At 47.6% G+C, this 14,094-nt stretch overlaps 1 protein-coding gene and 3 pseudogenes across 1 annotated transcript in view; all 4 read right to left on the bottom strand.

Annotated features, from left to right (window-relative positions):
- DNAAF8 (dynein axonemal assembly factor 8) overlaps positions 1–14,094 on the bottom strand; it is a 136,463-nt gene that overhangs the window by 100,420 nt on the left and 21,949 nt on the right. Inside the window, exons 8-9 of the mRNA XM_066640818.1 lie at positions 13,118–13,462; positions 10,682–10,826 (exon numbers count right to left, since the gene is read on the bottom strand). Coding sequence (XP_066496915.1) covers positions 10,682–10,826; positions 13,118–13,462 — 490 coding nt within the window. The remainder of the gene's footprint in view (positions 1–10,681; positions 10,827–13,117; positions 13,463–14,094) is intronic.
- Positions 5,367–5,489, bottom strand: LOC136633832 (5S ribosomal RNA; annotated as a pseudogene).
- On the bottom strand, positions 5,519–5,641 carry LOC136634118 (5S ribosomal RNA; annotated as a pseudogene).
- On the bottom strand, positions 5,671–5,787 carry LOC136633805 (5S ribosomal RNA; annotated as a pseudogene).

Below are 14,094 nucleotides of genomic sequence, written 5' to 3'. Positions count from 1 at the left end.
AGGGCTAGTGCTTGTCCCTGGTGAGGACAGCCACCAGCTTGGGGGCCAGGTGCTTGGGCTGTGGGCTCAGTCCTTAACTCTGACAGTGAGATAGAAAGGAACCTTTAAGCAATGGATAAAGGGCTCAAGTTGTGATCCCTGGTGGAGGGGAGGGGGTTGCAAGCATACAGGAGGGTACCTGTCTCTGGTTGTGAAATACTGGGAGCTCTTAAAGAAAGTCTGAAGCTTTCAAGTGAGAAATTTGACATCTAGGCGGGCTTGTGCCCTGATTCAGCCGATCTTCAAATCGACTTGAGGACAGTCAGCTCATCCGGATCCAAGTCTGTATCTACCAGAATATGTACAGAATGGTTCTTTCTGGGAAAACAGTAGAACCCTATGGAAGGCAGAGAACCCGACCTCAGAGAATCGCCTCATTGTTTTGGAGGATAATGAGAGCAGTTAGAAAAGTGGGGCTTGGAGGTTTCTAGAAAACGGCTTACGGGAAGCCTAAACGTATCCTTCTGTTTTGTTGTCACCCCGACCTCGGTCATGGCAACTTAACAGGCAAACATTGGCAGCTGGCAAATTACCGGCTTCAGACATCTGCCAAATGATACATCTGTTATACACTTCTAAATGTGAACTGAAGTCCAGGCAGTTTAGCGCTCCTGGATAAATCCTCCCACAAGAGTTGGTCTTCGCTTTGTGCTGAAACAACCCTCAGGATTTGTACGGCTGCCTTGTTGCACTCTGCGCAAACCATGCTCAGAGGGTGGGCTGGATGGCAAAGGCTGCAATCCTAGCCATACTTACCTGGGAGCAAGCCCCATTGACTACAATGGAATAGCACTTACCCTGAGGTTGAAGTTCTCAAACAAGGTCGTTTATTCATTTGTCAATTTAGATCTTGCCTTTCTCTAAAGATGCCTTGCACAAAGCGCCCCTCGTCTTATTCTCACAACCACCTTTTGAGTTCAGTTCAGCTGAGAAAGTGCAGCAGGCCCAAAGAGCTTCACGCTGCCTGGCGGTTTGAACTCTGGGCCAACATCCCTCAAAACCCACTGTTCCTATGGAGCCTTCAGCATTGCCCCTTATTCACATTACTATCCTGCAACCACCTCTAAGGGTCAAGTTAGACATGACCCTAAATATATGTATTTAGTGGTTATAAGGGTCTCCCTCACTGGATATCAAGCAGAAGTTTAATAGGCCCCTGTTGGAGATGCTCTAGGACAGGGGTCTCTAAACTTTTCGGCTGAAGGGCCACATCAAATATCTGGCACAGTATCGAGGGCTGAAAAAAAATTAAATATAAAATTTAAACAAATACATTAGAGACGGAACTTGGATGAGTGAATAAATGAACGGACTCAAACGTCAAGGATTTCTCCAAGCACCAACACAGACCAAAAAATAAAGCACACACTTCAATGAACTCCCTTTCCCCCATCCCAAAAGCACAACTCTGGTTGTGTTTGGTCAACTGGGCCAGAAGCTCTCAGGAGATCAGAGGCTGGCCCCGGGCCAGGGTTTGGAGACCCCTGATCTAGGACAACATTTCTCAAACTGTGGGTCGGGACCCACCTGGTGGGTGATGACTCGATTTCTGGAGGGTCCCACAGGTGATGGAAAACACAGGTGATGGAAAGATCAGAGAATTAATTGCCTCAAGCCCTGAGCCTCTTCAAAAATCAGATAGCTGCTAACTGCTCTGCAAAGAGCTGAGCTCCTGCATAAGAACATAAGAACAGCCCCACTGGATCAGGCCATAGGCCCATCTAGTCCAGCTTCCTGTATCTCACAGCGGCCCACCAAATGCCAAGCTTATGTAAATTTAGTGAGATAAATGTTTGAGCATCTTTTTTTCTGGTGTTTTTTTCCCCCTTAGTCTGTCAATGACACGTAGTAATTGAAGGTTGGGTCACAGAATTAAGCCCCCCAAGCCTACAGGCTTTAACTGACTATATAAAATGGCTTTTAAGGCAGTTCTGGGCACCAGCTTATTTGGGGGCAGAGGACTGAGACAAAGCCCTGCACCTGGGCTTACTCTATACTTCAGCTGGTGCTGGGTCCTGCAGCAGCAGTTTAACACCCAACTACTTCTGGTCATGTGATCCAGAAGAACTAGCATTCTTCACAGTGGTAGAATTAAAACAGCACCATCCATGTGCATGGCACTTTGAATGGAGCAAGAAGACAGTTCTCTGCCCTGAGGTGATTACAATTAGGTCTCCAAACTGTGTCCCCCAAAACCCCTCCCTGTCCTGAGTGGTGCTTACCGTTCTGCCACGGCGCCATGTTTCTTTCAAGCTGATCTGGGCACAGGGAGGCAGAACGGTAAGCACAGCTCATGGGGTGGGGCTTTTTCCAAACCTTGGATCTGGCCCGTAGGCCAGGATTTGGAAAGCCCCTGATCTAGATGTGGGGGAGGGGGGAAATATTGGAAAGCCCTGATCTAGATATTGGACACAAGGGGGATAGACAAAAGGAGCGCAGGCAAGGCTAAACAGGGAAAGCATATACAACTGTTTCAGTTACAAATCCTTACATTTAGTTGCAGCAGGGAATGGGGACTTGGGCTGCAACACTCCACACACTTACCAGAGAGTATGTTCCATTGAACTGAATGGAACTTACTTCTGAGCAGACATGCAGAGGATCGCACTGCAAGGTGTGACGCTAAAGGCAGCATAGCAGAAAAGTGGATTTTGAGAAAGAAGGAAGGAAATGTGTGAAGCAACAACATGCAGTTCTGACAGGCAGTTCCACGCAGTATCAGTGCTAACCTGCCTATAGATTGAGTGCTTAAGCTCAGGGTTGAAAGCGGTGGAGGCCATACCGCTCCCCCATTATCCAAATTAGACTGGAGGAATATTGCCTACTCCTCTTGTGCTTTCTAGGCCTGTAAACTTAGCAACGATGTCAGTCTCTCTCTCTCTCTCCCCAATGGCACTTTGCTACTTTTTACCAGGAAATAAAGACATTTCGGAAATGTCAATTGTGTGTTCCTTTGGGGAAGGCTCAAACAATGACAATGCCATCTGTTAGAAGATCTAAAGTGCCACATTAAGTTGTAAAATAAGCCCTGCAACCACAGCGAGAATTGCTTTGTCACTGGCAGAAAAAGTGTTTGTGTGTGTCAGGGGGAGAAATAATTCCTATATTCAGCTGGCGAGGCATACTGTTATTAGAGACAATGGTTGACAATGTAAAAGCATGTAATACTGACAGTAATGGCTTGCGTGGTCTTTCGGTTAATGCACTGGAGTACTGAATTTGTATTCCATAATACTGGCGGTTTTCTGCATATTAAACCTTTGGGGGTCACTGATCTGAAAAATATGACTCTGTCAGTATGGAATGGGAATCGCTGGACCTGAACTGTGTACTGCAGATTTTTTTTTTTTAAACTGGGCAGCATACAGACCTAGAAAGGAAGGATTTCAAATGTTGAAATAGAGCAGCAGATAAGCAGAAATATGCCCATTTAAAACAAAGTTTTGCTTGTCGATCTCTCTCTGTCCCACTGCTTTCAATGTTTGTGGCTGTGTGTACTGTGACCTCAGAGAAGCGCATAAAAGCAGTGGATCAGAGGCCGAGTTCATGTTTCTGTCGGTCTGAGCTCTCTTTAACTTTTTAAAAAGCGAGTTTCTAGCCCTTATGATGGGGACTGTAGGTTTGACAAGATGTCTAGTGAGGTTTCAGAAGGTCCAGTGAGCGAAGGTAGAGAACCTGGTTTACACACATTCAGATGGCGAATTCGGGGGGGGGGGGGCTAATCTGTGAAGTAGTTCCTGCTTGACTAAAAGGGCTCATGAAATCCGATCTCCGTTTTCACTGGCCAAAATGGGGTCAGGGAAGGGCACAGCCCCAGAAGATCTGCTTTACTCCCCTTTCAGCTGCATCCTTTAAACATTCTGTGGACGAGGATACATCAGTATGTGGGGACCTCTGCTGGCCGCTGAATCAAGGGAGAGGAAAAATGTCCAATATCCATTCTGACTTAGTTAACCTCCCCCTTAAGCCAAAGCAGCAAATGGTTTGGGCTGTCAAACTCCATCATGAACGTATTCCATAAAAAGGCGAAGAGGTTCTTTTAATCAACTCTAAAGGAATATAAAAGACTTGGTTCTGCATATTATCTTGGCAAGGCCACTTACATTCTAATTAGGGAGGGAGGAGACAGAAAGGACCTACGCTCTGGAAAGCCTGGAGGGTTCCATCCATTTCATTCTTACAATTGGAACTGGCAAAGAGCCCATCTGTGAGAAACCTCATTTGTGAGGTCCTGCCTCTCCTGCATGTAACCTCTCCCTAACTGGCCTTTGCTCATCCACACTCTTCAGACCAATTTGCCCCTTGACGCCATCCTGTTCATCTTACCCTGTCATCTCCTTTCTGTCAATATCTAGATTGGAAGCCCCTCAGGGCAGGCACCAGACTTCTCACTCTGCTGAAAGCACCATAATCACTGAGGGTATTGAATAAATAAAACAAAAAAAAGAGAAACATGCTGGAAAAATCAAGTGATAAAAGTTCTCCCGGGTTGCAAGAATTCATGCTGCAAGTGACACTGGACAAGTTTAAATGCTTCCCTACCCCACCCCCAAAGAAACCACCTTCCAACTCCTGGCATGCAGAAACTTAGCACATCAGGAATAAGGGTTCACCCTAGTGTGCTATTTTTCTGTGTGAACAGTGCCATATCACAGTATTGAAACATGGAAATTCCCACCTCCAACCTGGAATGGTCCAGCCCAGGAAAAGCTTTGCCACTTGATTTTGACAGATGTATAAAAATGGGTTTTTTTTCCAGACAGTCCCTGGATGCTTGAAACAAATGCATCATTTATAGCTACGGAGTGGGCTCCAAAGAGGCATCCTCTCCTCAATGCGAGAGGATCCCTTGGGAGATTTTAAAAAAATTCTTTGTGCAGAACCTTTTGGCTGCAAAAAGCAGTTAGCAATATAGCATGCAGATGGCACGTGGAACTAGGAGCACAGGAAGCTCCCGCCCATTGAGTAAAAGTATTGCCATCAATGCCTGACAGGAGTTCTCAAGTGTTCCAGATTGAGAGTCTTTCTTCAAATAATCATAGGGGTTCTGCAATGTAGGGGGGAGCTATTTATCTGTGGGGCCCTAGCCCCTCAGCACTGCTTATGGGGGCAGCTTCAAGAAAATAGAAGAACCAGGTTCCTAGGGAAAGAGTCTGAAACGCCAGAGGAACAGGATGAAGAGAAAGAGGATGAGTCTCCAGCCAGAAAGAAGCAAGTGGCCAGGGACATAGAGGGGGGTCCTAGGTAGTCCCCCAGGCTGGCTCTGACCAGACCTGCTTAACTGCCACAATGGTTGGCAACCTTTAGTCTCAAAAAACTATGGTATAAGCCTACAGCACCAGGTATTCCCAGGCGGTCTCCCATCCAAGTACTAACCAGGCCTGACCCTGCTTAGCTTCCAAGATCAGACGAGATCGGGAGATAGTGTTCAGTATAGGGAGATGGTTGGCAACCTTCAGTCTCGAAAGACTATGGTGTAAGCCTACAGCACCCGGTATTTCCAGGTGGTCTCCCATCCAGGTACTAACCAGGCCTGACCCTGCTTAGCTTCCGAGATCAGACGAGATCGGGAGATAGTGTTCAGTATAGGGAGATGGCTGGCAACCTTCAGTCTCGAAAGACTATGGTATAAGTCTACAGCACCCGGTATTCCCAGGCGGTCTCCCATCCAAGTACTAACCAGGCCTGACCCTGCTTAGCTTCCGAGATCAGATGAGATCGGGCATGTGCAGGGTAACAGTTGCTGCCACAAGGTTGCTGCAAAGGATCCCCCCCCCAGCACCTCACTGCCTTGCAGTTGCCCACAAAGTTACGCTTCTTTTTAACAGCATCCAAATTGGTGTACAGACCCAGAGGACTGCAAAATGAACCCTTTCATTTTAACTGCGCAACCCTCAACTGGCATAAAACACATTTATAAAGTTTCATTGTAATCAAGGCACTGGTTTCATTAATTAAAGAGGGCTTTCTTTATTTCAGAAAGTATTCAATATCTCAGAGATAATGGGATACGGGTGGGCCACCTGGTGGATGTTCTTCAAACTGCCACCCTGCGCAAGCCAGATGCTACACGGATAGCTGCTTGATATCAAGACAGATCACTTGTCCATCTAGCTCAGTATCAACAAAGGCAACTGGAGCAGCCCTTTGGGGTTTCCAGCTCATATTTTCCAGCCCTACTAGGTGATGTTGGATATTTAGCATACAAGGCCCGTATTCTACCGTTACACCACAGCCAAGGGACACTTTGCATGACACATCTGCTCCACAGATATCCATGCAGCACATCACAGGCCCCCTCGCAGATGCCGTCACATGACAGGGGTGGCCAAAGCTGTTGCACCACATGGACACAGTGCAGCGCTCCTTGGTGTGTCTTAGCACACACAGTCTGTGAAATAGACATGTGTGCACTCACTGCGCATGGCAACGTACACGCAAAGCATATGCAATTTGGGTGTTTTTTTTTAAAGGCACACATTCCCTGTACTTTTCATGTAGGAAAGCAGCCGATAAGAAAGAACGTACGGCAAATGCTCAGGGTGTAAATGTAGCCTCTGAAATGCCTCATAGTCTTTCTCCTGATGCTCAAGAAAAGAAAAAACTTTCTAAGCCCAATTTATCCACATGCTTTTCAAGGCCCTCTGAAGGGGCAAAAGAGAGAGGCCAGACCAGGAAGGAATCCAGCTGGAACGAGGAGTTCTATGAAAGTCTAGAACTTTTCAATCGTAAAAATCCCTATGGGGGTTTAGAACAGCCTGCCCTTGTAAACCGCCTTGGATTAAAGTCTGAGGAGAAATCTGATGACCAAAGAAAGGCGGTATAGAAATACCTGTATAAATAAATAAATAAAAGAGGGCCTTCCTCATGCCGCACATGTGCTTGTTTATATCACTGCACCATAGTTCCTACACAGGCATACCACTGAATCAGCACAGATCAGCTCCCGATTTAGCTTGACAGACCACATTTAATTCACGGTGAACACCAGAGAGAAGAGAAAGAGAGAGGGATTCCACTGAAGAACGTAGAGGGATGTACCCCAATAGACAGCGCAGAGGGGTAAGCCAAGGACAGGCTTGAAGCACGAAGCCTAGATTTCTCTCCTGCCTCCAAACGAGCCAAGATCATTAAAGTAATTGCTAATGTCTTTTTTTTTTTTTTAAGTGTATTACTTTCTAAGCGCCTTCATTAAGCAGAGAAGGGCTTCGGAGCTTCTCCAGTATAATTACTGCTCAACTCAAATTACTGAGGCGCACTACGAACAGCCTGAAAGATTTCCATGTTGCAGGTCTAAACGTCTAGGGCGGTAACGCCCAAACTGGGTGTTGGTGGAAACACTCAAAAAGAGCCACTAACGTATCAGGGGAAATTAATTAGTCAGTTAAAGTGGGAGCCCAAAGCTCCCACTCGCAGAGAAAGCTGCCCACTCTGTCCCTGCATGATTTCACGTTCTGGCCTTGCCACCTCTGCTGGGGTGTGGGGGGAAGAGCAATACCGATATGTCTCTCCACTGATGTGATCAGATCATCAAGCGTTACCTGCAGAGGAGGCAGCCTTTTTGTGTCTCCGGCATGAGTCACTGCTCTGGACTTGCAGTAACTGAACCACAAGAGTGCTGAGTCTTAGGAGATGGGGTTGCCAGAGAGAAAGTCATTCCTACTTGCTCTAAAAAGACATTTTGGGGGATGAAAACAATAGAGAGTGTTGTGGCACCTTAAAAACAGACTGTGGCATAAGCTTTTAAGTACTATAAGTCACCAGATGCAAGAAGTATTATTTTCCGTTGGCAGTACACACACACACACACACACACACACACACACAGGGATGGGGTAAAACATGGTGAACGGTGGGCTTCAATGGCCCTGAAATGCAAGAGGTCAAAAGCCTCTGACGATCCTATGTCTGGATTAAGGGTCCAATCTTATCCAATTTTCCGGAGCCGGTGCATTCATGCCAGTGGGGTGTGTGCTGCATCCTGTGGTGGAGGGGCAGTCACTTGGGAACCCGTGTTCCCTTATCACATGCTTGGACTATGGCTACACCGGAGCTGGAAAGTTGGATAGGACTGGGCCCTAAGTGGATACAAAAAAAGCTTGTTAAGGCATGTTGCAATAGTTCAATCAAAATATGACCAAGGGGTAATGACTGTGGACAGATGTTTTCTCAGGTAAAGGCTGCAGGCAGGGACATGCTGTCAGGGGAGGCAGGGCCTCTGCTGCCTTGTCCTACTCCAATGAAAAGAACCTCAGAGCCTCGTGAGCCTCCAATGAAAATAGCCCCCCACACAGGGAGAGACTAGAGCTTGCAGCCTCAGCAGCTCAGCCTCCCCTATGATTGCGCATGCCCTCAACCCAGTTTCTGAGTGGTTGCACAATCACAGGGCTGTCATTGCCACAAGCTGTAGTATCTCCAAGAGAATAAAGCTGCGACAGATGAGAGCTCAGCCTCAGCTGTGATGACCCAAGAACTAGGGTAGCCCCCTGAATGCCTTGTGGTGTGACGACCGCCATCCTTCTGAGTCGGCCTCCCCAGCCTTGGACCTCACTCCGCGTCACTGGCGGAAGGCGGCACATCAGCCAAAGCTGAGCAAAAGCCCTCTTCACCACTGTTCCACCTGCCCCCCTAGATCCAGCAACACCCCCAAGCCATGTACCTCCAAACATCCGCTGACTCCTTGGGATGAAGTGATATGGTGACGCAGAGCTGGCCGTCATCTCCGTACTGATGACATCTCAGCCCAAATCCTCTGTGATGAGCGGGTGTACACCGATTATATATATAATCTTAGTCATGCTCACATCCACTTCTCTACGGGATGTGGCTGCCAAATTATAACTGCTTTGGTTTCACACGTCAAAGCAAGTTAATTTTTCAATCTGTATGTGTTCCCGGGGAAAAAAAAGTAAAAGGGAAGGCAGAATCTTTTAATCTAAGAGGCAAGAAAGACGGCTGTCAGGCTGCCTTTCAGACTGGGCTTGAAAAGGACAGCTGTGGATGGCCTGATCCCATTACTTTCCTGTTAAATATTTTATTAATTATTTATTAATTAAAGATGTTTATGGAGAAGAAGGATCTGTCAGATGAGAGCAGTGCAGGGAGGTTGTGAATGGGGTGTAAGAGAATGCCGGCACCGCTAACACTCTATCGCAAAGCTCTAACAGAAAAAAAGTTTATATCTTTATTAATGATTTAGACGAAAGAACAGAGTCGACTTGTTAGAACTGCAGATGACACAAAGCTGTGCAGAACTGTTAGAAGGCAAACAAATGACTCTAAAAGACAGGGCTCAATGACCTTGCTAAATGCGAGTAGTGGGCTGGAAAGTGTAAAATGTATAAAGAGAAAAGTAAAACATTAGAAGTGTATGCATGGGTGAGCGCATGGGGGGGAGAGAGACAGAGAGTGAGAGAGAGAGAACGTGAACAGAACAGTGAGTTTTTCCTCTCTGTAAGGGCAGACAGACCAGCAGGCAAACTGGGCCCTTTATCTTGAAGAGTTGATCCCATTCTGTAAAGCGCGTGCATTTAAAAACGTGTTTTAATACTCACAGTGGACCCAAACAGTGGACTCACACAGACCCAGAGGAACCGCAGGCTCCCAGTTCAGGTGAAGCCCAGTTTGAGGGAAAGGAGACTGGGATCTCCACTGGTACCTGTGGCCAGCCTGACCTGTGGAATGCTCAATGCCCAAGAGAATCTCCACTTCAGAGTCACAAGGGACACCAGCTGGTTCATCGGTCAGTGAAGGAGAACGGCAAGGCTCAAGCCTGAGCCCTTAAGCAGTCATCAAGGCTCCAGGGCTGACTTTATGCCTGTCAACCTAACTAACAGCCCAATCCTATCCACGCTTTCCTGGGAGTAAGCCCCATGGAATCTAATAGGACTTACTTCTGAGTAGACATACCTAGGATTGGGCTGCCAGTCAGCCGCTTATCATGCAAACATGACATCTGGGAAAGAGGCTGTTACAGGGACGAGGGGTCGAGGGATAAATGGTTAGCTATGGACGGAGAGCAGACAGAGGGCTGGATTGGACCCTGTCATGGGTTATGTCTGGCTTCTGGGCCTTGCTTTGGCCATCTCAGCCCTAACATCAAGTTTTCAAAGTGGGGGGAATTCTTTGCAAGGAGAAGCATGCAGTCACCTGAGCCTCCACTCAACTCCGCTCCACTCAAGGCAGGGGATATCAGTCCTTAAGAACAAACAAGAGTCTCATAGCCCCTTCAGACTCACCAGTTTATTTCAGCGTCAGCTTTGGTGGACCAGAGTTCACTTCACCACAATGCATCGCAAGTGGGGTGGGGTGGGGGAGCCGAAATAAGCTGGCGAGTCTATAAGGGGCAACCAGACTCTGTTGTTTTTACTGCAGCAGAGTAACACAGCTGCTTCCCTGCCCGGGAAAGTGGTTACAATTAGGAATCTGAGCTTTCAAAACATTCTCAGGGCTGCTTACACAGCCTGACGTAACCGCACCACTAAATCCCCCCCCCCACTCACTGCCATTAGCACGCCTGAAGCTTCAGCTTTAAATAAATACAGCCGGAAGGCAAACCGGGTCAGAAGAAAGTCAGCACACTAGATCCTCTGCGGGCTGGGAAAGGGGGGGTGTCCTTCAGCTAGGAGGAGGTGCTACTTACTGAATGGAACAAGACAGGGGTCTGTTCGGCCATGGGTTGCTTCCCAGTGACGGAGCACTGAGGCTTGAATCTCTCCAGCTGTTCCTGGAGTTTCTCTTTCTTCAGCTTCTCTTCTACCTGTTTTTCTTTCTGGCTTTCTCTGGCCCTACAGATGCAAGAACAGGGAAATCGGTTTGCTTTCTGTTGAGAAATGGGTGCCAAATGGGTGTCCCTGGAACCCTCCTGCCTTAATTCCACACTCTTGCTGCCCATCTTCCTTCTCTCAGTTGCTGCGTGTGTTCCGCTGAGTTTATTATTATTATTGACTGAGGGGAATTGGGGTTCCCCGATCCACACCTCCCCTTCAGCTCTGCCATATGGCACAGTCTTTCAGACCCTAAGGTACTATTTGATTAGAAAACAAACACTGTTGGCTGCTTTCAAGGCTTAGAACTGTCTGTGCGCTGCTGGATCAGACAAAAGTCCCAGCTAGCCCAGTATCCTCTCTCTCACTCTTCAGTCAGATGCCTCCTGGAAGACAACCAGCAGGAAGTCGAGGGTCCACCAGCAGCCCAGAGGTCAATTTTGACTTCCCTTTCAACAAGGTGCCTACCAGCACAGACAGGGTGCCTCCCCCCTGTCGTACACTTGGGTCTCACTCCCAGGGTTTTGGGGTGCTCAGAGTTGTTGGTTCTGAACCCTAGAGCCCTCAAAGATCCCTGTTCAGTAGTACTGCCACCACCCTGTAAGAGCCAGTGCCTCAGTCCAGGGAAACCGAGACCCTCTAGGCTTAACTATATCCCTTGTAGGCACTGAGCACTTTCTTTACTTAAAGTCTCAGTCCTCAAGTTTCTAGTCCACAATGAGGATTTTTGGTAGCTTGCTGAACGGCTAGGCAGGATTCTGAACCTTTGTCCCCAACAGACAATGAACCAACATGATAAACAGATTTTCTACTTTATTAAATACATAGGGATACAAAAGGTTACAAAAGGCAGCAAATGCTAGAGGCATAAAACTTCTAGGAAACATATCAGCATAAAACAACAAAGCTAACTGGCTAACTCTATTATTTCCTAACCCTCACCTGGGTCAGCTTCCTTTGTAGATCCTCAGGCCAGTTACCTATGGCCACATGGTCCTGGTGGGGCAGGATGTGCACCCACCTCCTATCTCACCAAGAGACAAGGAACAAAGACCCTGTCCTCTGGAAGTGGGGCTGGAAGCTCGCCCTCTCAGCTCTTCCCTCCCCCCTGGAGATCTGCAGCTGCATTCCATCCTTGATGGGCATCTTTCTGGCTGCCTAGGTGCTACATTATCACCTTCCATTGAGTTGTAAATCCTAGCAGCTAGGAAATGCAAGCCATTCTGTGTTACTGTTTTAGCTTGGTTCAGGCCTTTCAATGCTACTAGGTCTGAACTGTACATATCCATGACACCCCCACTCCTCAAAGAGTACCCAGCACCACAGACAGCTATAGCTGGCATGATTACCCCAAAGGAGACCATGGCTGGAGAGGACAGCTCCTTTGTTCTGGCAACAGAAATGCATCCACAAAGACCTGACTGCCCCATGGGAGGGAGGGTTTGGGTTATGTTTGCCAGCTCTTATTTAATGATCAGGTGAGGCTGGGTCAAGGAAGATCAACCTCAGAATTATTATTATTAACAGTATTTATACACCGCTGTTCAACTAAAAGTTTGCAAAGCGATTTACAGAGAAAAGTCAAATAACTAAATGGCTCTCTCCTGAGTTTATCTCTGGGGGAGTTTATCTCTGTGGTCGGTCTGTGGAACTCCTTGCCACAGGATGTGGTGCTGGTGTCTAGCCTAGATGCCTTTAAAAGGGGATTGGACAAGTTTCTGAAGGAAAAATCCATTACGGGTTACAAGCCATGTGTATGCGCAACCTCCTGATTTTAGAAATGGGTTATGTCAGAATGCCATATGCAAGGGAGGGCACCAGAATGGGGTCTCTTGTTATCTGGTGTGCTCCCTGGGGCATTTGGTGGGCCGCTGTGAGAAACAGGAAGCTGGACTAGATGGGCCTATGGCCTGATCCAGTGGGGCTGTTCTTATGTTCTTAACTACAATTCCCAGGAGGCCCTGCAGGTCTCTTGTTATCTGGTGTGCTCCCTGGGCATTTGGTGGGCCGCTGTGAGATACAGGAAGCTGGACTAGATGGGCCTATGGCCTGATCCAGTGGGGCTGTTCTTGTGTTCTTATGAGAGAGAAGGGCCAAGGGTGGTGACACCAGAAAAGGACCGTGAGGGCTACAAGCAGGATCAGGGCTATAACCCCTGATCCTCAAGCAGGATATGAAGGCAGTAATCCTCTCTTGCAGTTTGCACCCCGGCAGCCAGTATTCAGCCATATTGTCTCTGAACATGGAGACTCCATTGAACCACTGAGCTAGTAGTCATTTAGTGACTTGTTTGTCCCTTTTTCGTACAGTACCTTGGGCATTCTGCATTTTTGCCTTCAAAAGATTTTGGGTGAGACCCTGAACTTGGTTCTCTCTCACTTTCTTCCTGGAGTTCTCCGGAGGGTCTAGCCGTGCTGTCAACACGATCAAGGAGGAGGAAATCCTTGATCTTAGATTCCAGACTTGCCGGTCCCATAGAAGCCAACCCCCTCCACTTGAGGCACCGCCTTCTCCTGACTTTCGGCTGAGCCTTTTCTTCTGGTTTCTTGAGGCTCTGGTTCCGTTCTTTGTCTTGTGTGGTGGTAAGGGCCTGAGACATTTGCCTGCGAAAGTTACGGAGCTGCTGTAGCAGAAAGCTTTTCCCTGTGCAATCCTTGCTGGGAGAGAGAGAGAGAGAGAGAGAGAGAGAGAGAGAGAGACCTGTAAAGTCAACGGTTCTCAAATGGTGGGTCCGAGACCCAATTTTTGGTGGTTCGTGAAACTGACAGGGCGGATTAGGCTATGTGTATCAAGGGTTAAACAAGTTGCTACTGGGGAGGGGGGAGTACTATTGTCCAATCACCATTATAGTCACACCCTTTGGCATTTATAAATCAGGCAGCAGTTTCCAGGGCCTCTGAAAAATTTGGGAACCACTGTGTGAAATCAAGCTCTTGGACTGCAGCTGCCTAAAAGAGCCAAACCCTGGGAGAGAAGCTTTGATTGCAAGGGGTCAGGAACAGTGGCCGAATGGCTCTTATTATGTATTCACGGCTGTCAAACCATTGCCTGCCATGATTTCACAAATGCATGGAAGGTATTTAGTACACTCTTATGCAAGGCATTCACGGCAGAGTATAAGGTCTTGCCACTGTTTGATCCTTCCAACCCACTGCAAAGTAGGTTGAGACATAGTAACTGCACTAGTGTCCTTCCAGGTATGATTTAAATCCTTGGTCTCTCCACCAGAGTTCCACACTCTAAAGGCCCAATCCAACTTTCCAGCACTGATGCAGTTGGGCCAACAGGG

This window comes from Tiliqua scincoides, chromosome 13 (genome assembly GCF_035046505.1).
Source record: "Tiliqua scincoides isolate rTilSci1 chromosome 13, rTilSci1.hap2, whole genome shotgun sequence".
Classification (NCBI taxonomy): domain Eukaryota; kingdom Metazoa; phylum Chordata; class Lepidosauria; order Squamata; family Scincidae; genus Tiliqua; species Tiliqua scincoides.
The sequence above is the reverse complement of the archived record's forward strand: the minus strand, read 5'-3'. Positions and strand labels throughout refer to the sequence as shown.